At 45.4% G+C, this 24,439-nt stretch overlaps 1 protein-coding gene across 17 annotated transcripts in view; it reads right to left on the minus strand.

Moving 5' to 3' along the window:
- The window catches only part of LOC106569572 (supervillin), a 93,248-nt gene that overhangs the window by 25,866 nt on the left and 42,943 nt on the right, over positions 1–24,439 (minus strand). For 10 of the 17 annotated variants that reach the window (XR_006758829.2, XM_045694418.2, XM_045694408.2 and 7 more), the window contains exons 8-21: positions 18,584–19,699; positions 17,906–18,085; positions 17,520–17,557; positions 16,552–16,616; positions 16,175–16,308; positions 15,838–15,927; positions 13,262–13,417; positions 12,783–12,936; positions 8,592–8,791; positions 8,076–8,461; positions 5,683–6,307; positions 4,407–4,545; positions 3,692–3,748; positions 2,601–2,714 (exon numbers count right to left, since the gene is read on the minus strand). Coding sequence is in view for 16 of the 17 variants with exons in the window: in XM_045694418.2 (XP_045550374.2) it covers positions 2,601–2,714; positions 3,692–3,748; positions 4,407–4,545; positions 5,683–6,307; positions 8,076–8,461; positions 8,592–8,791; positions 12,783–12,936; positions 13,262–13,417; positions 15,838–15,927; positions 16,175–16,308; positions 16,552–16,616; positions 17,520–17,557; positions 17,906–18,085; positions 18,584–19,699 (3,454 nt within the window). In the remaining variant the exon portion in view is untranslated. Of the gene's footprint in view, positions 1–1,789; positions 1,868–2,600; positions 2,715–3,691; positions 3,749–4,406; positions 4,546–5,682; positions 6,308–8,075; positions 8,462–8,591; positions 8,792–12,782; positions 12,937–13,261; positions 13,418–15,837; positions 15,928–16,174; positions 16,309–16,551; positions 16,617–17,519; positions 17,558–17,905; positions 18,086–18,583; positions 19,700–24,439 lie in introns of all 17 variants that reach the window. The other 7 variants (XM_045694413.2, XM_082961001.1, XM_045694423.2 and 4 more) reach the window with 5 other exon arrangements.

Genomic DNA, 24,439 nt, shown 5'->3' on the forward strand with positions numbered 1-24,439 from the left:
TGTTTCTTGGCCCAAGCAAGTCCTTCTTATTGGTGTCCTTTAGTAGTGTTTTTTTGCAGAAATTCGACCATGAAGGCCTGATTCACGCAGTCTCCTCTGAACAGTTGTTGTTGAGATGTATCTGTTACTTGAACTCTGAAGCCTTTATTTGGGCTGAAATCTAAGGTGCAGTTAACTCTAATGAACTTATCCTCTGCAGCAGAGGTAACTTCGGTTCTTCCTTTCCTGTGGCGGTCCTCATGAGAGCCAGTTTCATCATAGCGCTTGATGGTTTTTGCGAGTGCACTTGAAGAAACTTTCAAAGTTCTTGAAATTTTCCGGATTGACTGACCTTCATGTCTTAAAGTAATGATGGACTGTCATTTCTCTTTACTTATTATTTCAGCTGTTCTTGCCATAATATGGACTTGGTCTTTTACCAAATAGGGCTATCTTCTGTGTACCACCCCTACCTTGTCACATCACAACTGATTTGCTCAAACGCATTAAGAAGGAAAGAAATTATACAAATTAACAAGGCACACCTGTTAATTAAAATGCATTCCAGATGACTACCTCATGAAGCTGGTTGAGAGAATGCCAAGAGTGTGCAAAGCATCAAGGCAAAGTGTGGCTACTTTGAAGAATCTCAAATATAAAATATATTTTGATTTGTTTAACACTTTTTTGTTCACTACATGATTCCATATGTGTTATTTCATAGTTGTGATGCCTTCACTATTATTCTACAATATAGAAAATAGTAAAATAAAGAAAAACCCTTGAATGAGTAGGTGTGTCCAAACTTTTGACTGGTACTATATACTGTTATACACACTGTTAGATACATTGTTACACACACTGTTACAAATCCTGTTACACACTGTTACATATCCTGTTACACACTGTTACATATCCTGTTACACACTGTTACATATGTTACAAATACTGTTACATATCCTTTTACACATCCTGTTACACATACTATTACACACTGTTACATATACTATTACATATACTATTACACACTGTTACATATACTGTTACAAATACTTTTACATATACTGTTATAAGTCTCTTACTGTGAGATACTATTACAGTACACACATTATTTCACGTCCCGACACATAGTCCTTGCTGTACAGCATCTGAACCTATCTATAACAGACCACTGTTGTCGTCTCCCAAATGGCCTGTTCCACTTGATCAAAACCACAAAAACACTTGGAAATGAAAGCAACACAGTACAGTAGCTTTGTCTTTGTAGAATAAGTATTCATTCTGACCAATACTTCTCATTCACACTAAAACCAAGGGGTAGGGCAGAAAGAGGTGATACAGGAATAGGATGAGTAGGAATAGGGGGAGGTGTTCAAGCAGTGATAGAGGAATAGGATGAGTAGGAATAGGGGGAGGTGTTCAAGCAGTGATAGAGGAATAGGATGAGTAGGAATAGGTGGAGGTGTTCAAGCAGTGATAGAGGAATAGGATGAGTAGGAATAGGTGGAGGCGTTCAAGCAGTGATAGAGGAATAGGATGAGTAGGAATAGGGGGAGGTGTTCAAGAGGTGATCATGTGTACACAAGACACACGTATAACCGGTCCTTACCAGTGACAGGCATGACAGGATAATGGAAGACCGAATTTGCTTCCTAAATGGCACCCTATTCACTTTATAGTGCACTACTTTAGACCGGGACCCTTGACAAAGGTAGTGTACTACATAGGGAATAGGGTGCCATTTAAGACGCAGCCCAAATACCAGGCAGAACAGTGAAACATGCATGGCAGATCAGGTGCATGTTCTTACCTGACTGCGAGGGTCAATAACCTGGCACTTATGGCCAAGGGAGCTGGGAGGAGAATATGTGGAGGAAAAGACAGGTTCCTAAGGACAGAGGCGATTGGATAAGTGCATAAGAGAAGAAGAGATGTGGATCAATGGTGGCTGGTGTCACTTTAAATCAGAGGACAGGCTCATATCTATAGTAATGGCTAGAATGGAATTGTATCAAACACATGGTTTTCATTTCATTCCAACCATTACTATGAGCTCGTCCTCCAGCCACCACTGACTTGGAAAATAAGGAGGAAAATGACAGTCGGGCAGAGATACAGAGGGATGCTAGAGAAAGGATGCCGAGGAGATGGCCTGATGACTCAAACTGAATTCTTCTGCTGCTCTATCGTTCGCTACATGCTTCAGTCTGAAACGGCCATCAATTAAGTAGTTTGTGGTGATGTCAAATGAGGAGTGCTGTACAAAACAAAGTAATCAGCGATTGGATCATCTCCAACCAATCAGAGTATCAAAGAGAATGACGAATTTTCAAAACGCCACTTTACCCACGTGTGTCCTGACTGGCCCAACCCATCAGTTTCTGGCACCAATCAGATGGTCTAGAATGGATTTCCATTCTAGAAATCGTCGGGGAGGTACTCATATCCAGACCCATTACGGAGAAGAAACTAACATCCGTGGCGTAGCGTTTGGCCGGAGCAAGGAGTTTGGGTAGCCAGGCTAGAGGAGAGTTACCATAACATTCACAACCAGAAATGATCATTCACAAGTTGTGATAGAGACCAGGAGCAGAGCGACACACTGATGGAAGACAACTCACAGAGATTATTTTGGATAAATCAAGTCTGAAGTCATGATGGGGGGTCCAGGGCTGAAGCAGACAGAGGGAGGGTTCCCCAGTCAAATCTTTAGCTGGTTCGCAATGTCTTTTCCCCTTTAAAGAGAGGGAGACAACATCTACAGCATCACCTGAGCCCCTCACATGAAATGCAACGGCATGCAACAGTGGAGGCTGGTGAGCGGAGGACAGTTCATAGTAATGTCTGGAATGGAGCAGTATCAAACTCATGGGAACCATGTGTTTTATACCATTCCAGTCATTCGGTTTCAGCCATTATTATGAGCCCGTCCTCTGATTTAGCGTGGCACCAGCCACCACTGGCATGCAAGTGTTAAAGAATGAACATTTCCAGAGGTGCTTGAATGTGAAGTAATCGTTAACTGGCCAATCGTTAACGCTGCTGTACCCAATGCCATTCAATTCAGCACATAAAACAGGGACCTAGACAAGTCGGTGTTCACCATTTTGTTCAGTCGCTACTGGCTTACAGTAATATTCTTTACTTTTAATGAATCACGTTTCTCTCCATCACCAGTATGCAGCGTGCGGTACAAAAAGCAACCATTTTGAGCAGAATAAAAAGACAGTGACTGGCAGCATCATAGCAACAAACACATCGCATCTTCTCTCTAAAAACAATAGCGTAGCTATATTGACTTCAAATCAAGCAAAAGTGCAAGCAAAAGTGCTCGTCGGCAGCATTCCAAACCACCAGAGGTAAAATAGGTTCGAGTCAGACCAAAGCAACAATGAACAGCAGTAAACAACAGAACTAGGGTTGTGCATGTACTTTCATTTCCCACCAAATGTTTCCTAGAAATCCCGGTTGGAAGATTCCCAGAATCAAGAGGGAATAAGCATTACATCCAGGAATCTTCCACCCGGGATTTCTGGAAAACCTGAACAATATGGGGAAATGATCGAAACGTTGCAACCCTCGACCACAGCAACACTGAACGGCAGTGAACAACAGAACACACGAGACTGAAAGAAGCAGCAGGTTTCACACAAAGCTCAGTGGACCACCGTTGGCACATGGGCCTTGGCACAGCACCGTCGTCAGGTCTTACCCACAGCTGCTCAGACACAGTGACAGCAGCAAAATCATCAATAACCATCCTTTCCTCCTGAAGACATGGGAAACACAACACAGGGGGAAAAGTCCATATATGAATTTGAGAGTGGTTACTTTTCTCCAGCCCCATCCCTTTTTTACCAAAACAGTGAGGGTGTAACACGTTATTGTTTCAACTGCGGATTGCCCCTTTAAATCAAAGGATTAATAGTCAGTTAAACGAGACCTTTGCGTTATTCAATATAATAGTGTACATTAAATAGATATAATAACATGCCATTCTGTAGAAACACATATTGCAAAACAAGCTCTTGGTGAAGCACTAGTGCTAGTTCAAGTGAAACTCAATCTTCCATCAGTGTGAAATTGACTTGATCTCATCATGGTCTGAAATAGACAAGGGATTTCTCCAAAGACCCCAGACTGCTAATTCCCCAGGGAGACTGGCACCATACACCACCCTCCCCAGGGATACTGGCACCATGCCCCCCTCCCCCCCCAGGGATACTGGCACCATATGCTCCATGCAGGGCTGTTCTGACCCAGGCACTGGCATCAAATGGCACCCTATTCCCAATATAGTGCAATCCTTTTGACCTGGATCAATAGAGCTGTGGTCAAACTCTGGTCAAAAGTAGTGCACTATTTAGGGAATGGCCTAGCGTCGCCTCAGTGGCCTAGCGTCGCCGTTAGATAATGTGAAGTCTCACCTTCTTCTTGTAGGTCTGTGCTGCCTCCCATCCCTGTACTGTGGAGTGTCTCTCAGTCACAGAAACCTTCACCACTTCCTGTTTCTTATTGATCCTGTTCCTCCAGTCCTCATCGCCACTCTTCTTCAACAGGGCCAGCCTGGGAGACATTTGGAGAGAGAGCGAGATGGAGAATAAGAGTGAGAGAGAGGCTAGTCACAGTTCAGGAAAACGCAGTAGCCAGAAATAAATCCCCTTCACCTCAAAAAGGTACAAGAGGCAGAAACATTTCACAAGGACACAGAAACTCATTCAACACTGCCTCATATTCTTTACATCATCAAGCTTTTCAGAGAGACAACAAGGTGAATCAAAAAGTTTGCAAACATTAGCTAACAGAAGCCTGTAAATCACCAGCTTATATAGCCGTTACATAACCAGTTATACGCATGACTCAGACTGTGGTACTATACAGCCGTTATATAACCAGTTATAGGTATCATGACTCAGACTGTGGTACTATACAGCCGTTATATAACCAGTTATAGGTATCATGACTCAGACTGTGGTACTATACAGCCGTTATATAACCAGTTATAGGTATCATGACTCAGACTGTGGTACTATACAGCCGTTACATAACCAGTTATAGGTATCATGACTCAGACTGTGGTACTATACAGCCGTTACATAACCAGTTATAGGTATCATGACTCAGACTGTGGTACTATACAGCCGTTACATAACCAGTTATAGGTATCATGACTCAGACTGTGGTACTATACAGCCGTTACATAACCAGTTATAGGTATCATGACTCAGACTGTGGTACTATACAGCCGTTATATAACCAGTTATAGGTATCATGACTCAGACTGTGGTACTATACAGCCGTTATATAACCAGTTATAGGTATCATGACTCAGACTGTGGTACTATACAGCCGTTATATAACCAGTTATAGGTATCATGACTCAGACTGTGGTACTATACAGCCGTTATATAACCAGTTATAGGTATCATGACTCAGACTGTGGTACTATAAACTCTTAGAAAAAAGGGTTCCAAAGGGATCTTCAGCTGTCCCCATAGGAGAACCCGTTTTGGCTCCAGGTAGAACCCTCTGTGGAAAGGGTTCGAAATGGATCCCAAAGGGGTTTTTCAAAGGGTTCTCCTATAGGGACAGCTGAAGAACCTTATTAGGTTCTAGATAGAAAGAAAGGTGCTAACAGTGTATTATGGGTATTACTGTGGTACTACGTAGCCCTTATATAACCAGCCACCCCCACATATTCACCTTTCCTTGATGGACATCTGTTTGGCGGACATCTCTGAGAGCTCTGTCTCGGCGGGGGAGAGGAGGTCGGACACACTGTGTCCTGTGAAGACTTCACTGTTGTCCAGAGGCAGGGACTGGGACTTGACCAGGGACTGGACAAAGGACGTGGGCTCGGGTAGGGTCTGGGGAGTGGTCTGGGGAGGGTGCGGAGGAGGCTGGGAGAAGGACTGGGCGTTGGGTCGCGTATGGGTGGTTATCTGAGAGTAGGGCTTGGGTAGTGGCTGGGTGAATCGCCTCTCCCTTTCCTGGGGCTTGGGCTGGGCTGAAAGTGCCTGGGTGAAGGGATGGTGCTGAGGTGGATGAGAGTAAGGCTGGGGCTGGGGTTGAGTTTGTGGAGGTTGTTGGGTGTAAGGCTTGGGAAGAGTCTGGGGAGGTTGGGTGAAGGGATGGTGCTGAGGTGGATGAGAGTAAGGCTGGGGCTGGGGTTGAGTTTGTAGAGGTTGTTGGGTGTAAGGCTTGGGCAGAGTCTGGGGAGGCTGGGTGAAAGACTGAATATTCTGCTGCTGCTGGATACTGGCGCTGTGAGAGACAATCCTGGACGACACCACAGCACTTCTCAATGACACAGTGGTGTGAGCCGCGTCTGTGTAGACATGAAGACAGCAACACACACACACAATGCATTGTAATAAATCCATAGTGAAATCAATACTCATCTCATACAGAGAGAGAAGCACACACACACATTAAAATTCACACACCTCAGCTGCTGTCTATTATGTCTAGAGGTTTGTCTGCATGGAGGGTCTCCCCCCCTCTCTCCAGAAAGGAGGGTAAATAAAATAAAAGACGACCCTGGACCTCTTTTAAACAAAGTATGCTGACACAGCCATCCAGACAGAGAGACGGATCAACCCTATTACAGTGTCTGCATTGATCTACCAGCATGGCCACAGCATACAATCATTTACTTGATTTTCATTTGGAATCACAAACAGCCTGTCAGTAACAGTGGCAGTCCTTTTGCAAACGTAGGAAGCCACGGGGGCAAATGTATGTAAAAAAATGAATAAAATGCTCATTAGATTCAGTACTGAAGCCATGTCTTCAGCCATGTCTTCTGTGATGTGATGGACAAAGAAGCATTAGGCATTAAGACAAATCTACCGTAAGTAGATTTGTCCTCTGGTCTACATGCATGCTTGTTCACTCCAGGTCAAAAGTAGTGCACTACAGTGGGGGAAAAAAGTATTTGATCCCCTTCTGATTTTGTACGTTTGCCCACTTACAAAGAAATGATCAGTCTATAATTTTAATAGTAGGTTTATTTGAACAGTGAGAGACAGAATAAATAAAAAAATCCAGAAAAAAGCATGTCAAAAATGTTATGAAATGATTTGCATTTTAATGAGGGAAATAAGTATTTGACCCCTCTGCAAAACATGACTTAGTACTTGGTGGCAAAACTCTTGTTGGCAATCACAGAGGTCAGATGTTTCTTGTAGTTGGCCACCAGGTTTGCACACATCTCAGGAGGGATTTTGTCCCACTCCTCTTTGCAGATCTTCTCCAAGTCATTAAGGTTTCGAGGCTGACGTTTGGCAACTCGAACCTTCAGCTCCCTCCACAGATTTTCTATGGGATTAAGGTCTGGAGACTGGCTAGGCCACTCCAGGACCTTAATGTGCTTCTTCTTGAGCCACTCCTTTGTTGCCTTGGCCGTGTGTTTTGGGTCATTGTCATGCTGGAATACCCATCCACGACCCATTTTCAAATTAATTTATAACATTTTTGACATGCGTTTTTCTGGATATTTTTGTTGTTATTCTGTCTCTCACTGTTCAAATAAACCTACCATTAAAATTATAGACTGATCCTTTCTTTATCAGTGGGCAAACGTACAAAATCAGCAGGGGATCAAATACTTTTCCCCCCCCACTGTACGTAGGGAATAGGGTCCCATAGTGCTCTGGTCTAAAGTAGTGCACTACGTAGGGAATAGGGTCCCATAGTGCTCTGGTCTAAAATAGTGCACTACGTAGGGAATAGGGTCCCATAGTGCTCTAATCTAAAGTAGTGCACTACGTAGGGAATAGGGTGTCATTTGGGAGACATACATGGTGTGTGTTTCCAACCATAGCTGAGAGGAGCTCCCTGCTCTCTCTGCACCATGTGATGTCTCTGTCTGCTTGTGCTGCAGCTCTGTGTGTGTCTGTGCTGCAGCTCTGTGTGTCTCTGTGCTGCAGCTCTGTGTGTCTCTGTGCTGCAGCTCTGTGTGTCTCTCAGGTAGTTCCTGTGCTACCTCATTTTGCAGGGAGGTGCTTCTGCTGCTGCCGTCTCTCTCACTGTCTGTCTCTCACTGTCTTTGTCTGACTGTCTGTCTCACTGTCTAGGCTCCACCTGTAACTCACCCCTTCCGTGGATACCGCTGGCGTGCCGCAGCTGAGCCTGAGGAAGCTGGGGCTCTGGGGCTGTGGTGCTCTGGGGCTGGGGCTCTGGGGCTGTGGTGCTCTGGGGCTGGGGCTCTGGGGCTGTGGGCTGATACCGCTGCTGCCTGCTGTCTCTGCTCTCCCTGCCTCCAGGACCACTACGGCTCTCCCTCTCTTCTCTGGCCCCTCCTCCCGATACATCCTCCTCCTCTCTTCCTCTGTAGCCAGTGAACAAGCGACCGGCTCCAGGAGCCCTTCCTCTGTCTCTGCCTCCTCTGCTGTGAGCCTGCTGCTGCTCTGACAGGGAAAGGCCAGCGGAGTACATATCTGGTTCAGGGACACTGGAGGAGTCTCCACCTTGGGTCAGGCTGAAGTACCAGAGAGAGAGCGAGCGTGCGACAGAGGTTTAATTCAATTTTGCAACAATACACTGTATCAATAGTAGTGAAGGCAGAATTATTTGATACAGTTTAGAACTGTTATAATATAAAGACACACCTCACCCCTCCCCTGTCCAGGGTGGTAGTGGTGGGGGCAGGGGGGTTGTAGGGGACGGCCGTAGATTTCCCCAAGTGGTCACCCATGCCGGAGGTCACCGTGGTTACTGTGGCAACCGAGACCTGTGAGGTGACGGATGCCACGGAGCGGACCAAGGAAGCGGACAGCGGCTCCAGCTTGACCCCGTCTCCATTCTGCAGCTGCAGGAAGAGAGAGGAGGGACGGGGGATATAGGGAGTTGAATCCACTTCAATCAGTGTAGATGAAGGGAGGAGACAGGTTAAAGAAGGATTTCTAAGCCTTGAGACAATTGAGACATGGATTGTGTATGTGTGTCATTCAAAATCAAATCAAATTTTATTTGTCACATACATATGGTTAGCAGATGTTAATGCATTAATATCTAACAAGTGCTCAAACAATTTCACAACAACTACCTTATACACACACAAGTGTAAAGGAATGAATAAGAATATGTACATATAAGTATATGGATGAGCGATGGCTGAACGGCATAGGCAAGATGCAGTAAATGGTATAGAGTACAGTATATACATATGAGATGAGTAATGTAGAGTATGTAAACATTATATAAGGTGGCATAGTTTAAAGTGACTAGTGCTACATTTATTACATCCAATTTTAAATTATTAAAGTGGCTAGAGATTGAGTCAGTATGTTGGCAGCAGCCACTCAATGTTAGTGATGGCGGTTTAACAGTCTGATGGCCTTGAGATAGAAGCTGTTTATCAGTCTCTCGGTCCCAGCTTTGATGCACCTGTACTGGCCTCGCCTTCTGGATGATAGCGGGGTGAACAGGCAGTGGCTCGGGTGGTTGTTGTCCTTGACGATCTTTTTGGCCTTCCTGTGACATCGGGTGGTGTAGGTGTCCTGGAGGGCAGGTAGTTTGCCCCCGGTGATGCGTTGTGCAGACCTCACTACCCTCTGGAGAGCCTTACGGTTGTGGGCGGAGCAGTTGCCGTACCGGGTGGTGATACAGCCCGACAGGATGCTCTCGATTGTGCATCTGTAAAAGTTTGTGAGTGTTTTTGGTGATAAGCCAAATTTCTTCAGCCTCCTGAGGTTGAAGAGGAGCTGTTGCGCCTTCTTCACCACGCTGTCTGTGTGGGTGGACCATTTGTTTGTCCGTGATGTGTACGCCGAGGAACTTAAAACTTTCCACCTTCTCCACTACTGTCCCGTCGATGTGGATGGGGGGATGCTCCCTCTGCTGTTTCCTGAAGTCCACGATCATCTCCTTTGATTGGTTGACATTGAGTGTGAGGTTATTTTCCTGACACCACACTCCGAGGGCCCTCACCACCTCCCTGTAGGCTGACTCATCGTTGTTGGTAATCAAGCCTACCACTGTAGTATCGTCTGCAAACTTGATGATTGAGTTGGAGGCGTGCATGGCCACACAGTCGTGGGTGAACAGGGAGTGCAGGAGAGGGCTAAGAACGCACCCTTGTGGGGCCCCAGTGTTGAGGATCAGCGAGGTGGAGATGTTACCTACCCTCACCACCTGGGGGTGGCCCGTGAGGAAGTCCAGGACCCAGTTGCACAGGGCGGGGTCGCGACCCAGGGTCTTGAGCTTAATGACAAGATTGGAGGGTACTATGGTGTTAAATGCTGAGCTGTAGTCGATGAACAGCATTCTTACATAGGTATTCATCTTGTCCAGATGGGTTAGGGCAGTGTGCAGTGTGATTGCGTCGTCTGAGGACCTATTGGGGCGGTAAGCAAATTGGAGTGGGTCTTGGGTATGATCCTTGAGTAGTCTCTCAAAGCACTTCATGATGACGGAGGTGAGTGCTACGGGGCGAGTGTCATTTAGCTCAGTTACCTTAGCTTTCTTGGGAACTGGAACAATGGTGACCCTCTTGAAGCATGTGGGAACAGCAGACTGGGATAAGGATTGATTGAATATGTCCGTAAACACACCAGCCAGCTGGTCTGCGCATGCTCTGAGGACACGGCTAGGGATTCCGTCAGGGCCGGCAGCCTTGCGAGGGTTAACATGTTTAAATGCTTTACTCAAGTTGGCTGCGGTGAAGAAGAGCCCGTGTCGTTGACACTGTATTGTCCTCAAAGCGAGCAAAGAAGTTGTTTAGTTTGTCTGGGAGTAGGACATCGTGGTCAGCGACGGGGCTGGTTTTCTTTTTGTAGTCCGTGATTGACTGTAGACCCTGCCACATACCTCTCGTGTCTGAGCCGTTGAATTGCGACTCTACTTTGTCTCTATACTGACGCTTAGCTTGTTTGATTGCCTTGCGGAGGGAATAGCTACACTGTTTGTATTCGGTCATGTTTCCGGTTGCCTTGCACTGATTAAAAGCAATGGTTCGAGTTTTCAGTTTTGCACGAATGCTGCCATCAATCCACATTTTCTGGTTGGGGAAGGTTTTAATAGTTGCTGTGGGTACAACATCACCGATGCACTTGCTAATAAACAGAGGGTGAATGGGCAAGACAAAACATTTTAGTGCCTTTGAACGGGGTATGCCAGGTGCCAGGTGCACCAGTTTGTGTCAAGAACACGAGTTTTTCTTGCTCAACAGTTTCCCATGTGTATCAAGAATGGTCCTCCACCCAAAGGACATCCAGCCAACTTGACACAACTGTGGGAAGCATTGGAGTCAACATGGGCAGCATCCCTGTGGAACTCTTTCGACACCTTGTAAAGTCCACACTCCGACAAATTGAGGCTGTTCTGGGGGGGGGGGGGGGGTCGCAACTAAATATTAGGAAGGTGTTCCTAATGTTTTGTACACTCCGTGTAAGTGGCCACTCTTTAGTAGGACCTTATCATAGCATTACAATGTCATGCATTATAATTCATCCCGCTTTTTAGGAGTGATTCTCTTCTGTGAATAGTCACCACTTTGTTCAGATCTCATTCACCTGCAGTACAACTTTAGAACAAGCAGTCTGCATTCACCTGCGCACAACACAACTTCCTTGCTATCTTTGATGATGGGTCGAAATTTGATGTTCTCTAAAATCGGCTTAAGCAATTATAATTAAACCTAAAATATTCCAGCCAGTTTTATGTAATTACTTTTAGAGTGTACTCTATGTGCAAGACAAGACAGCCTTTACACAAAAACGTATAAAAATATAAAAGTATAATACATTCAAAAATACAATTACTAAAGTCTACATGCATTCTTATTCAGTCATTGGACAAGCATTTTAGAAGAGCAGAACACTCTTCCTAATATTATAATAAAACATCTTGAGGCAGAATATCATCGTATTCACTACGGTCGCTTTCATGCCAACGTTTTCTGTCAGAAAGCACAACCCAGCATTGTCATGATACACTGTAGTTCTTCATTCCTATATTAACGAGGCACTGTGGAGATATGTCATGTTGTCAAAGAAAATGTTGAAAATCATGTCCTCTATGAGGTCCTGAGCATTTCAAATTCTACAATATTAACACAGCAGTAAAACCAAGCCATATATGGACTTCATGTTGTTGTTTAATATTAGTTCAATACATGCTGCTCATCTTGAATCACTGAATAGTTGTGTAATTGTGTGAGTTCGTCAGTGTTTACAAAGTATGATCCAAATGTAGTTGTATCAGGGCAAAGAAAGACGTTTGTGTATAACAAGATACTGTCAGTGTAGAGCTTGACTTGTGTAGAGACTAAGGGGTCTTTCCTGGCCACCATCCCATTGACAGCCCGACTAACCAAAGCCAAAAACTGACCCTTGCCTTAACCCTAACCAAAGCCTTAACCCTACATTTGAACCAATTCAGAAATTAAATATCAGTTTGTACAACAGCCACGTCTCCTTGACTTGTGTGACACCTAGAGGCTGCAGTGTTGAAGCGCAAGAGGGAAGAAGTGCATAAAGTCCCTGGTGAAGAGAGGCTCTATCTGGGCTGAAAGAGGGGTAGGACTCCCTACCTGATCGACCTCTACCTGGGTAATGGATAACAACATTAGTGATTGACTGATTGATTGACTCCCTACCACACGTGTCGAACTCGTTCCACAGAGGGCCAACTGTCTACGGGTTCTCTCCACCCTTGTACTTGATTGATTAATTAAGGTCACTAATTAGTAAATAACTCCTCTCACCTGGTTGTCTAGGTCTAAATAAATTGAAAGGAAAAAGCAAAAAACCCACAGACACTCAGCCCTCCGTGGAATGAGTTTGACACCCCTGCCCTACCTGAGCCACCTCTCCCTGGGTGATGGGCTGGGTCTGGAAGCGGGAGTTTGCCCTACGCTGGCGGGTGTCCACCCTGGAGGCCCCAGCCCCCTTAGCGGCAGGCTTGGAGGGCTGCGTGGACAGCTGGTTGAACAGGGCCATCTTCTCCACCAGGCTGGGACAGGAGAGAAGATGGTAATCAGTGGGTGTGACCCAAATAGCATCTTATTCCCTAAATAGGCTGCTTTTACTCAGGCGGCCCAATTCTGATATTTTGCCACTAATTGGTCTTTTCAGATGGCCAAATCAGATCAGGTCTTTTACAAATCTCTTTTGCTGTGGTTTACTTTTGGGCGGCTCCAAGCACACTATCATTCGTTTACACAAGAGAGTAAGGCTGTGTCCCAAATAGCACCTATGGGCCTGGGTCAAAAGTACTGCACTATACAGTATAGAGCTCAGGGTGCAGACTAGGAGTTGAGCACATTGTCTCTCTGTACCTGAGAGTGGAGAGGTCAGGCTCATCCGGACCCAGGTCCTCCATCATCCTCTCAGGCCCTGGTCCTTCTCCTGCCTGCCTTGACTGGGCCTCCCTCTCCCTTTCCTGCTCCCCCATGCTCCGCACCTTGGAGCCGTGCTGTGACGCTTCCTGCAAGCTGGGAGGAGGAACCACACACACAATGAGTGCATGTTGTGCTGCTTTGGGTAACAGCTGCAGGGCCATATGTAATGCATGTACTGTACAATTGAAGGACAATATCTAGAGAATGTTGACATTCTGGGTGAGTAACTAGTCAAACACATTCTGTTAAAACGACATTGTTAATAGTCAGATAAACGTATCCTATGAATAGCACCAAGGTAAATAAGTCATTCCTGATCAAAGAATGGTCTGCATCCCGATTCTCCACCCCCTTGCAATTGCACACACCCTGTCATGGATTTAAAAGCACAGGATTGGTCGAGAGCGCAGCGGTCAGGATGGTGTAAGCATTGGCAAGTGCATACTTTTGGAGAAGGGTGGAGAACCGGGATGCAGCCATGGGGTGGCAACAGCAGTTATAAGTAGATGTGTGTAGACTACACTGAAGTAGTTACTCAAAGTGTTGATGCAGTTGGCCATCTGTAGTAGAGAATATTAGACGTTTGGTTCTGTCAACATCTTAAGTTTATCCTCGGTCGGTAAACAAACCGGGTGCTACACACTCACACGGAAACCTGACCATGCACTGAGCTTTAACTGGCTTCACCTTTTGACCTTTCTTCCCTCAGCCAGCATCACAAGACGTGTGACACATTTCACCATATGAACTTGAAGGGATAGTTCACCCACATTACAAAATTACATCTGGAGACAGTGGCCAGGTAAACAAAACTAAAGCATGGATTCCTGCGTTACCTTGTCCATAGACTACTTATAGGGTAAGGAAACACAATGTCATTTGGGTGAACTATCCCTTTAAGAGTATAAACAATAGTGAAAGCAGTGATGCTGAGAAAAAAGTTGAAAGATACTCAAGTCAAGAATCTATTGTGTTAGATCAAGCTTCTTCCCCCTATTGTTCCTTGGCGTCCACATCACCAACAAACTAAGATCGTCCAAGGACACCAAGACAGTCGTGAAGAGGGCACGACAAAACCTATTCCCCTCAGGAGACTGAAAAGATTTGGCATGGGTCCTCAGATCCTCAAAAGGTTCTACAGCTGCACCATCAAGAGCATCCTGACGGGTTGCATCACTGCCTGGTATGGCAACTGCTCGGCCTCCGACCGCAAAGCACAGAGGTTAGTGCGTACGACCCAGTACATCACTGGGGCCAAGCTTCCTGCCATACAGGACCTCTATACCAGGCGATGTCAGAGGAAGGCCCTATAAATAGTCAAAGACTCCAGCCACCCAAGTCATAGACTGTTCTCTCTGCTACCGCAAGCGGTACCGGAGCGCCAAGTCTAGGTCCAAGAGGCTTCTAAACAGCTTCTACCCACAAGCCTCCTGAACAGCTAATCAAATGGCTACCCAGACTATTTGCATTTCCCCTCCCCTTCTATCCTGCTGCTACTCTCTGTTATTATCTATACATAGTCACCTTAATAACTCTACCTACATGTACATATTACCTCAACACCGGTGTCCCCGCACATTGACTCTGTACCGGTACCCCCTGTATATAGCCCCACTATTGTTATTTACTGCTGCTCTTTAATTATTTGTTATTATTATCTGTTACTTTTTTGAAGGTATTTTCTTAAAACTGCATTGTTGGTTAAGGGCTTGTAAGTAAGCATTTCACTGTAAGGTCTGCACCTGTTGTATTCGGCGCATGCGACAAATAACATTTGATTTTAAAATGATATCTGAGTGAGAGTGACTAACAATATCAATGGTAGCCCCCCAGTCGGTAATTTTACCATGATTACTACAAGTTTAAATAGCTGGCCACTAGACTAACTTACCAATCTAAAACATTTTTGCTGACATAAGAGAGAACTGTTGATGCACAACCAAATTTAGAAATGTCACCTTGTGTATTCTACTATTCTAACTCTCAATAGTAAGTTGAGACCCCGACTGAGTTCCTAAAAAATAAATACAAAATAAAATGTTTTGGGGTGATCGGGATTGATCGAGGGCATACAGCCAGTTGCCCATCCCTGCTCTAGAGAAAACAACTACAAATGAATGAATAGCGTTTAAAAATTCTGGTAACTTTCCTAAAATTCCCATGTTTTTCAGAAATCCCTGTTGGAAGATTCCTGGAATCAGAGGGAATAAGCAGAACATCCAGAATCCTCTGACCAGGATTTCTCGATAAAAAAAAAAAAACATATTTTGGGAAGGTTACCAGAATTCTTCAACCCTATGAATGAATCAATAATATCTTCATATTAAATCACAGATGAACAGTACATTCCATGCAATGTCACAAGCCAATTGAAAGCTGAATGGAATGTAGAAAAAAAAGTGTTTGCTGTAATTGGATATCAATTAGGTAAACCCATGTCCAGGGCTCTCTCTCTCACACACACACACACACACACACACACACACACACACACACACACAAGTCACCCGTACCTGGTTGTGATGGTGCTGACTACAGTGGGGCTGGGGATAGGTGCTACTGTGGAGTGGACCATCACCGTTTGTGAGGACATAGCAGGGCCACTTTAAATGTCCATGAAAGAAGGGACAGACAAGGACAGACAGAGCAGTCAGACAGACAGAGTTAAGAGAGAGACAGACAGAGACAGAGAGAAAGAGAGCGTGAGACAGAGAGAGAGTTAAGAAACAGCGAGTTAAGAGAAAGTGTCACTTTCTATTCACCAACTGTCCTCAAGCCAAATTTTTTAACCCTTGCTTTGTTGACAAAATGACCTTAGTGGCACTCAGTAATGAACAGAGGGTGACGTACGCGTGAGCGATGTCCACTTCCTCGTTGGTGATAGGCTGTGTGTGTGAGCGGTCTTGGACTCGTAACAGACGCCTCTCCACGGCGGGGTCACGGGACCGTGGTCTGGGAACGCTACCTGTGATCCTCTCTAGCTCCTGTGAAGGGAATGAAGAGGAACAGTCCTAAGGAGTAAATCTCCGCTCATCAACGACATACATAAAACAACGGGTATATAATTTATGGACTGGTTTCCTGGACACGGATTAAGCCAAGTCCAGGACTGAAAAGCAGGCCCAATGGAGAACGTCCATTGAAATATATTTTTAGTTCAGGGCTTAATCTGTATCCGGGAAACTGTCCCTAAATGTAGACAACTACACACAAGGCAGATACTGTACCCTAAAAAGGGACCTCTTAGCAGCCACACTCATCTTAGCTCTCTCATCAAGCTTCTCTTCGTCAGCTGTGAAAAAGGAAGGGCAGAAAATGTCAATGTCAGATCACAACATAAACCACGTTTCCATCCAACCATGAATTAATTACCTGACGCATGGAAACAAACATCACAACTGGGCAGATGGAAACATAAAACGCCGGCACAATTTCATAAAAAAGCCGTCAAACTATTTGTTTGTCGGTAAAATTAATTATGCGAGATATGGCGGTGGAAAAATCTTTATGGGCAAATATTGATATAATAACAATCATATCAAAGTGAATTTTGAGTCACGTGATATGTTGTGTTGTCCTCCCACTAGGACTCGAGAAAGCCTGCAGTTTATTAGGCTACAGAGGAAATAAATGATGAACTTCACAGTGTGCTCCTTTCCAATAAAAATCATGGGTCTTATTCTGGTGACATGATGATCAATGCTTGACTGCTGTTTGACAAATACAAATAATATCGCTCTTATCTATAATAATCTCATCATGTAGGTAGCCTACCCGCACTGTAATTGCCAGCTGTTAGCTAGAGCAGTTTGATGGAAACACATCTCTGGTGGGAAAATGCGCATACAGTTTTTTTTGCAGATTTTAGAACATTTCCATGAAAATCTGTCACAAATTGGTTGGAGAATAGTATAACGTTTTGGAATATTGCTTGGATGCCAACACTCTCACGAGTTTGATCCCCCATAGCTGTGTACCTCATTTCCCTCCTTCGGGGGAACAGTAGTTATATTCATAACTTTGAAGTGTGTGTGTATTTCCCTGACTGACAAAGTCAATTCATCTAGGCAAGTTTAGCTATCGTTCACCTCAACCATTGTGCTGTTAGATGGGGGGGCAACGTGGCCAATTAAAAATGTTTTTAATTAAGAGTGTTATTGGTAACTAAATGAAGCAAATCTCCATGGATACTTGCCTTCTGGGTTCTGTAGCGCTGTTGGAGTCAGATGAGACCTGAGGGATAAAACAAAGACAAAATTCAATAGTGGTCTTTTGCTATAAGGCACAGTACAAATTACCCACAAGAGAACAAACAATCCAAGTATTGAGAGCTTAAAAATCCATCTAGCCTCCAGCATGTATCACACCCACTGGTGATCTTACCAAATATATTATGTGGATATTATCCAGTCACTCAGGGCCTTCAATACCCATCAGACTCCAGCCATCCAGCCCTTCTGCTGAGGTGATGGGCTGCGTCCTAATTCTCTCACCTATCAGACTCCAGCCACTCTGGGCTGCGTCCTAATAATCTCACCTATCAGACTCCAGCCACTCTGGGCTGCGTCCTAATACTCTCACCTATCAGACTCCAGCCACTCTGCAGAGGTGATGGGTTGGGTCCTAAACCTCTCAGAGGACTTGCGGTTGTCTCCTGGGGTGATGTACCGCCGCGGCCTCCTTACCGCACCACGCTCCCGATCAGCGCTCCCAGCAGCCGGATCTACTTCCACAGCAGTTAGCTCTACTTTAGTCAGCTCCCTTTTAGGGTCGTGATTAGGGATCGATATAGAGACGACGGCAACATAAAAGGAGAATAATATTGAGAGAGCAAACGGCAAGGGCAGTTCGATATTGATGATGCGTTTAGTACGTCTTCCACAGCAATCCAGGTTAGAGCACGATCACACCACCAAAATATTATCGGTCCCAAAAAAATCTGAGATTTTGTCAGCAGCCCACTTGTGTTTGAATCCTCACACAGCACAACATGCAGCAACAAACCACTCATGTTTGCTCAACAGGCTGACAGAATGTCCAAGCAGGTGGCTAAACAAATAATAAGTTATGCCTCAAACAGGCCTAGATCTCTTGATATCACGTTTGACTATGCAATACACTGCCCTAAAATGAACACAAGCTCAAACACCTCAAGCCTCATAATAGGATGATGGTCTACATTAGTGTTAGGTAATTAACCACATCAAACAGATTAAAGAGTCAGTAGCTAGCCAGTGGTAGCCATGCTGTTCCACCTACAGCTCTGGCTTCCTGTTGGCGTTCTCCAGGTACGAGTGTCGGAGCTGGGCCACAGAGACCCTGGTGTCCAGGGCTCCCACCTCCTCGTTGGGCAGCACCCCCATCGCCACCCCTCCCTCCCTGGCCAGCTGGGCTGCTGTCTCTCTGCTGGCTGCTGTCCTCTCCATGCTCCTGTAGGCAGCCGGGCGCTGGCTCACGCCGATGTCGGACATGGAGCGTGTGCGGACCTTGGGTTTGGGGGGCCTGCGCGGCCCAGCTGGCTCCATGCTGCTGGGTTTGGCCTGGGGGAGGTAGGCGCCACTCTGGAGGTAGACGGCTGAGTCACTGCCTCTCTGTTGCCCAGGCTGACTCTGGCTCTGCTGGCGGAGGGGCTGCTGTCTGGGCTGGATGTGGGAAGAGATCTCCATGGGCCTGGCTGGACCTGTCTCCTCTGTGTCCTGGATGTGCCTGGACAAGTGCTGATGTTGCTGCTCGTCCATGTCCTGAGGCCTAGTCTCCAACTCTTTTGAGTCCGCCTGACTGGTTCTCCCCCCCACGATGCCATAGCTCTCCCACTCTGTGCCAGTTGAGGTGGCAGAGTGGTCCTGGCGGCTGCCTGGGACCCGCTGGGGCTCCCCTCTCTGGGGGTCGTCCACGCTCTTCTCCCTGCGGCGGATCTCAGAGGGCAGCACGGCCTTCCTGCTCTTTAGCAGACCCTCAGTGAGGACCTCTCTCAGCGCCGGCCTGCCCTCCCTGTGGGTCTCCCTCTGGGTCGTGTAGATGTGGTCGGCACTGACCTTCCTCCTCGGGGGCACCACCTCCACCACCGTGGGGTCCATGGGGGTCCACTGGTGGGTACCGTGGTGGCCCAAGGCAGGGTCTGATGTGTGGGTGTGTGGTACTGAGGCGTGGTGGTCTGGGACGTGGATGTAGGCAGGCTGGGAGGGCTGAGAGGGGGCAGTATTTTGATAGGTGACAGGGTCAGAGCTGTGACCACGCTGGGACAGGTGGTGAGCTGCGATGGTGTGAGCCCGATCACGCTGTCTGTTCACTCGGGGCTCTGGAGCCAGAACCCGCTCTGCTGGGACCATTTTGACACCACTGTCATCTTTTAACATTCTCTCTCTTACTCTGGTTCTTAAAGGGGGAAGGATGGATGAACTAACTTCAGATCTCAAAGGCTATTAAACAGACACCCAAATAAACTATAGTCAGTGCCCTTGTTGTTCCAAATGTCACCTTATTCACTTCATAGTGCCCTATGGGCCCTGGACAAAAGTAGCGCATTATATAGGGAATAGGGTTCCATTTGAGATGCACACCAAGTCAACTATAAATGTGATCAAATCAAGTGATTATTAATTTAAGAATGACATTAATCTAGGGTCAACAAACAGGGATATATAAAGACAGCAGTAGATTGTCATGGGACAAACAACATCCATCTGACTGACAGAATGGTTTCACAAGTTCAGGTAGTGACATCACGCTCCATGTTGTAGTTCAATACTAATCCTTGCTGCGTCATCTCTAGCTCACTAATTTCTCTTGGCCAAAGTGTGAGCAAGCCTAAACTATTTTTATCTGTGACCCCTTGCTCCCAGTAGCCAAAGGTCATGTTAAGCTGTGTCCCAAATGGCACCCTATATAGTACAATACATTTGACCAGGGCGCTGGTCGCACCAAATAGGAAATAGGATGCCATTTGGGATTTATCCTTAATCTCCTCGTACACCACTAAGCCAACCCTAATTGATGGGCTGCTGCTTCATTTGTCATGGAAGGAGTTTAAACAGTATACACGCTACACAGAGACAGCACGTCTCCATTTTGACCTAACATTTAACCTAGCGTTACTGGGAAGATAAGTCCACACATACAGTCATGGCCAAAAGTTTGGAGAATGACACAAATATTAATTTCCACAAAGTTTGCTGCTTCAGTGTCTTTAGATATTTTTGTCAGATGTTACTATGGAATACTGAAGTATAATTACAAGCATTTCATAAGTGTCAAAGGCTTTTATTGACAATTACATGAAGTTGATGCAAAGAGTCAATATTTGCAGTGTTGACCCTTCTTTTTCAAGACCTCTGCAATCCGCCCTGGCATGCTGTCAATTAACTTCTGGCCCAAATCCTGACTAATGGCAGGCCATTCTTGCATAATCAATGCTTGGAGTTTCTCAGAATTTGTGGCGTTTTGTTTGTCCACCTGCCTCTTCATTATTGACCAAGTTCTCAATGGGATTAAGGTCTGGGGAGTTTCCTGGCCATGGACCCAAAACATCAATGTTTTGTTCCGAGCCACTTAGTTATCACTTTTGCCTTATGGCAAGGTGCTCCATCATGCTGGAAAAGGCATTGTTCGTCACCAAACTGTTCCTGGATGGTTGGGAGAAGTTGCTTTCTGAGGATGTGTTGGTACCATTCTTTATTCATGGCTGTGTTCTTAGGCAAAATTGTGAGAGAGCCCACTCCCTTGGCTGAGAAGCAACCCCACACATGGTCTCAGGATGCTTTACTGTTGGCATGACACAGGACTGATGGTAGCGCTCACCTTGTCTTCTCCTGACAAGCTATTTTCCAGATGCCCCAAACAATCGGAAAGGGGATTCATCAGAGAAAATGACTTTACCCCAGTTCTCAGCAGTCCAATCCCTGTACCTTTTGCAGAATATCAGTCTGTCCCTAATGGTTTTCCTGGAGAAAAGTGGCTTCTTTGCTGCCCTTCTTGATACCAGGCCATCCTCCAAAAGTCTTCGCCTCACTGTGCGTGCAGATGCACTCACACCTGCCTGCTGCCATTCCTGAGCAAGCTCTGTACTGGTGGTGCCCTGATCCCGCAGCTGAATCAACTTTAGGAGATGGTCCTGGCGCTTGCTGGACTTTCTTGGGCGCCCTGAAGCCTTCTTCACAACAATTGAACCGCTCTCCTTGAAGTTCTTGATGATCCGATAAATGGTTGATTTAGGTGCAATCTTACTGGCAGCAATATCCTTGCCTGTGAAGCCCTTTTTGTGCAAAGCAATGATGACAGCACATGTTTCCTTGCAGGTAACCATGCTTGACAGAGGAAGAACAATGATTCCAAGCACCACCCTCCTTTTGAAGCTTCCAGTCTGTTATTCGAACTCAATCAGCATGACAGAGTGATCTCCAGCCTTGTCCTCGTCAACACTCACACCTGTGTTAACGAGAGTGTCACTGACATGATGTCAGCTGGTTCTTTTGTGGCAGGGCTGAAATGCGTTTTGGGGATTCAGTTCATTTGCATGGCAAAGAGGGACTTTGCAATTCATCTGATCACTCTTCATAACATTCTGGAGTATATGCAAATTGCCATCATACAAACTGAGGCAGCAGACTTGTGAAAATTAATATTTGTGTCATTCTCAAAACTTTTGGCCACGACTTTACAGTAGCCATTTTGACCTAACACTTAACCTAGTGTTACTGGGAAGATAAGTCCACACATACAGTAGCCTGAATGCCGGTCTGGCAGTTCTATTATGCCAACAATCCTTGTCCATCACGGTCATGTTTGGCTTGACAAACAATAACAGCGATGGAGTTGGCAAGAGCACAAACAGATGTAGGGTCAAGCTATGCTACATAAGCTGCACTGCATAGATGCTATGTTGGTTTGAAGTGATAGCCACTTATACACCTGTTGGAAAGCTGCACATAGCTGGAACCAAATCAAATCTAAATGTTATTTGTCACATACGTCGTTATCAACATGTGTAGACTAACAGTGAAATGCTCACTTACAGGGCCTTTTCCAACAATGCAAAGTCAAAGATAAGATACAAATACACACACACACACACACACACACACACACACACACACACACGCTCGCCTCCAGCACACAGGCACTGTTGGGGCAAGTGACTCTGCATTTACAATGGCTAGCCCCAAGTCGTTATATATTTTAAAACATTATTGTGCATTTTGCTATTTGCCTTATGACTCCTGCATACTTTGTTGACTACAAACTTTCTTTACCTAACCTTGGGACAGACTGTTTGTTCCCACACTTGGGACTTTGACTCTATTGGTTACACAGACTTTTGGCCTCCCGTCCTATTCTAACCACCTCTCGCGGCTTTGTATTTATGTTACCTGATGAAATTGCTGTACAATATGATCTCGTTGCCATCTGATGCACATTTAGATGTCATAAAATCAACACTGCAGAGCTCTCCCTGTCCTCTGCCGTGCCTTGATTGTATTACTGTTGATGATATCTGGAAATGTGCATGTACACCCTGGCCCATCTACTGTTGCTAGCCCCAATTCGGACTTGTGCTCTGATATCTGCTTCACTGATTTCTGCTCTCGTAAAAGCCTGGGTTTTCTGCATGTTAACACTAGAAGCTTATTACCTAAAATGGATCAATTGAAAGTGTGGGTTCACAGCTCCAATCCAGATGTGTTGGTCATTACTGAGACGTGGTTAAGGAAGAATGTTTTGAAGACGGATGTTAACCTTTCTGGTTATAACTTTTTCGGCAAGCCAGATCTTCCAAAGGTGGGGGAGTGGCAATCTTTACCAAGGATCACCTTCAGTGCTCGGTTGTCTCCACCCAAACAATTTGATTTGCTGGTTTTAAGTATTAAACTTTCAAATAGCTCTTTGTTGACTGTTGCTGGGTGCTATCGTCCTCCATCAGCACCGGCCTGTACCCTACCTGCCTTAAGCTCTCTCCTGGCCCCTTACACCAAGTCTGAATTTGTCCTGCTAGGTGACCTAAACTGGGACATGCTTAAATCACCTGACCAAGTCCTAAAGCTCCCTAAATCTTTCTCAGATTATTACAAATCCCACAAGGTAAAGGCTACGCAGAAAAGGCTACTCTCCTCGATGTTATCCTCACAAATAATCCTGATAGGTATCAGTCTGGTGTTTTCTGTAATGATCACTGTTTTACAGCCTGTGTTCGTAATGGCGGCTCAGTGAAATGACCTGTCTTGATTTGTTATAGACGCTTGTTAATTTAAAAAAAATTTTTTTTTAACTTTCATGATCAAGCCTTCCTTCATGACCTGACCTCTGTAAAATGGTATAGAATCAGCTTGATCCCCTCTGTCGAAGACACTTGGACCTTCTTTTGGTATATTTTCAGTGGTATTGTTAACAAACACACCCCCATAAAGAAAATGAGAATTAATAAACAGGTTCGGCCCCTGGTTCGACCGTGATTTTGCAGAGTTACTCCACCTCAAGAATTGCATTTGGTGAAAGACTTGGCACACGCATATTCAAGCTGACTGGCTATCATTCAGGCAAATGAGAAATAAGTGCACTCAGGCTGTCCGGAAGGCCAAAGTTAGTTACTTTAAGGAGCAGTTCTCTCTCTTTGTGTCTAACCCCAAGAAGTTGGTTAAAGACCTGGAGAATAAACCCTCCACCTCACAGCTGCTCATGTCCCTTAAAGTTGATGTGGTTGTTACTGACAAGAAGCACATAGCTGAGCTCTTTAATCACCACTTCATTAAGTCAGGATTCCTATTTGACTCGGTCATGCCCCCTTGTCCATCCAACATTTCCTCATCTCCCAAATGAAATCAAAGTTTATTTGTCATGTGCGCCGAATACAACAGGTGTAGACCTTACAGTGAAATGCTTACTTACAGGCTCTAACCAACAGTGCAAAAAGGTATTAGGTGAACAATAGGTAAGTAAAAAAAAATAAAACAACAGTAAAAAAGACTATATACAGTAGCGAGACTATAACAGTAGCGAGGCTATATACAGGTACCGGTTACTCGGGCTGATTGAGGTAGAATGTACATGTAGATATGGTTAAAGTGACTATGCATATATGATAAACAGAGAGTAGCAGTAGCGTAAAAGAGGGGTTGGCAGGTG

The sequence above is a fragment of the Salmo salar genome, chromosome 14, assembly GCF_965601325.2.
Source record: "Salmo salar chromosome 14, fSalSal1, whole genome shotgun sequence".
In the NCBI taxonomy this organism is placed as follows: Eukaryota; Metazoa; Chordata; class Actinopteri; order Salmoniformes; family Salmonidae; genus Salmo; species Salmo salar.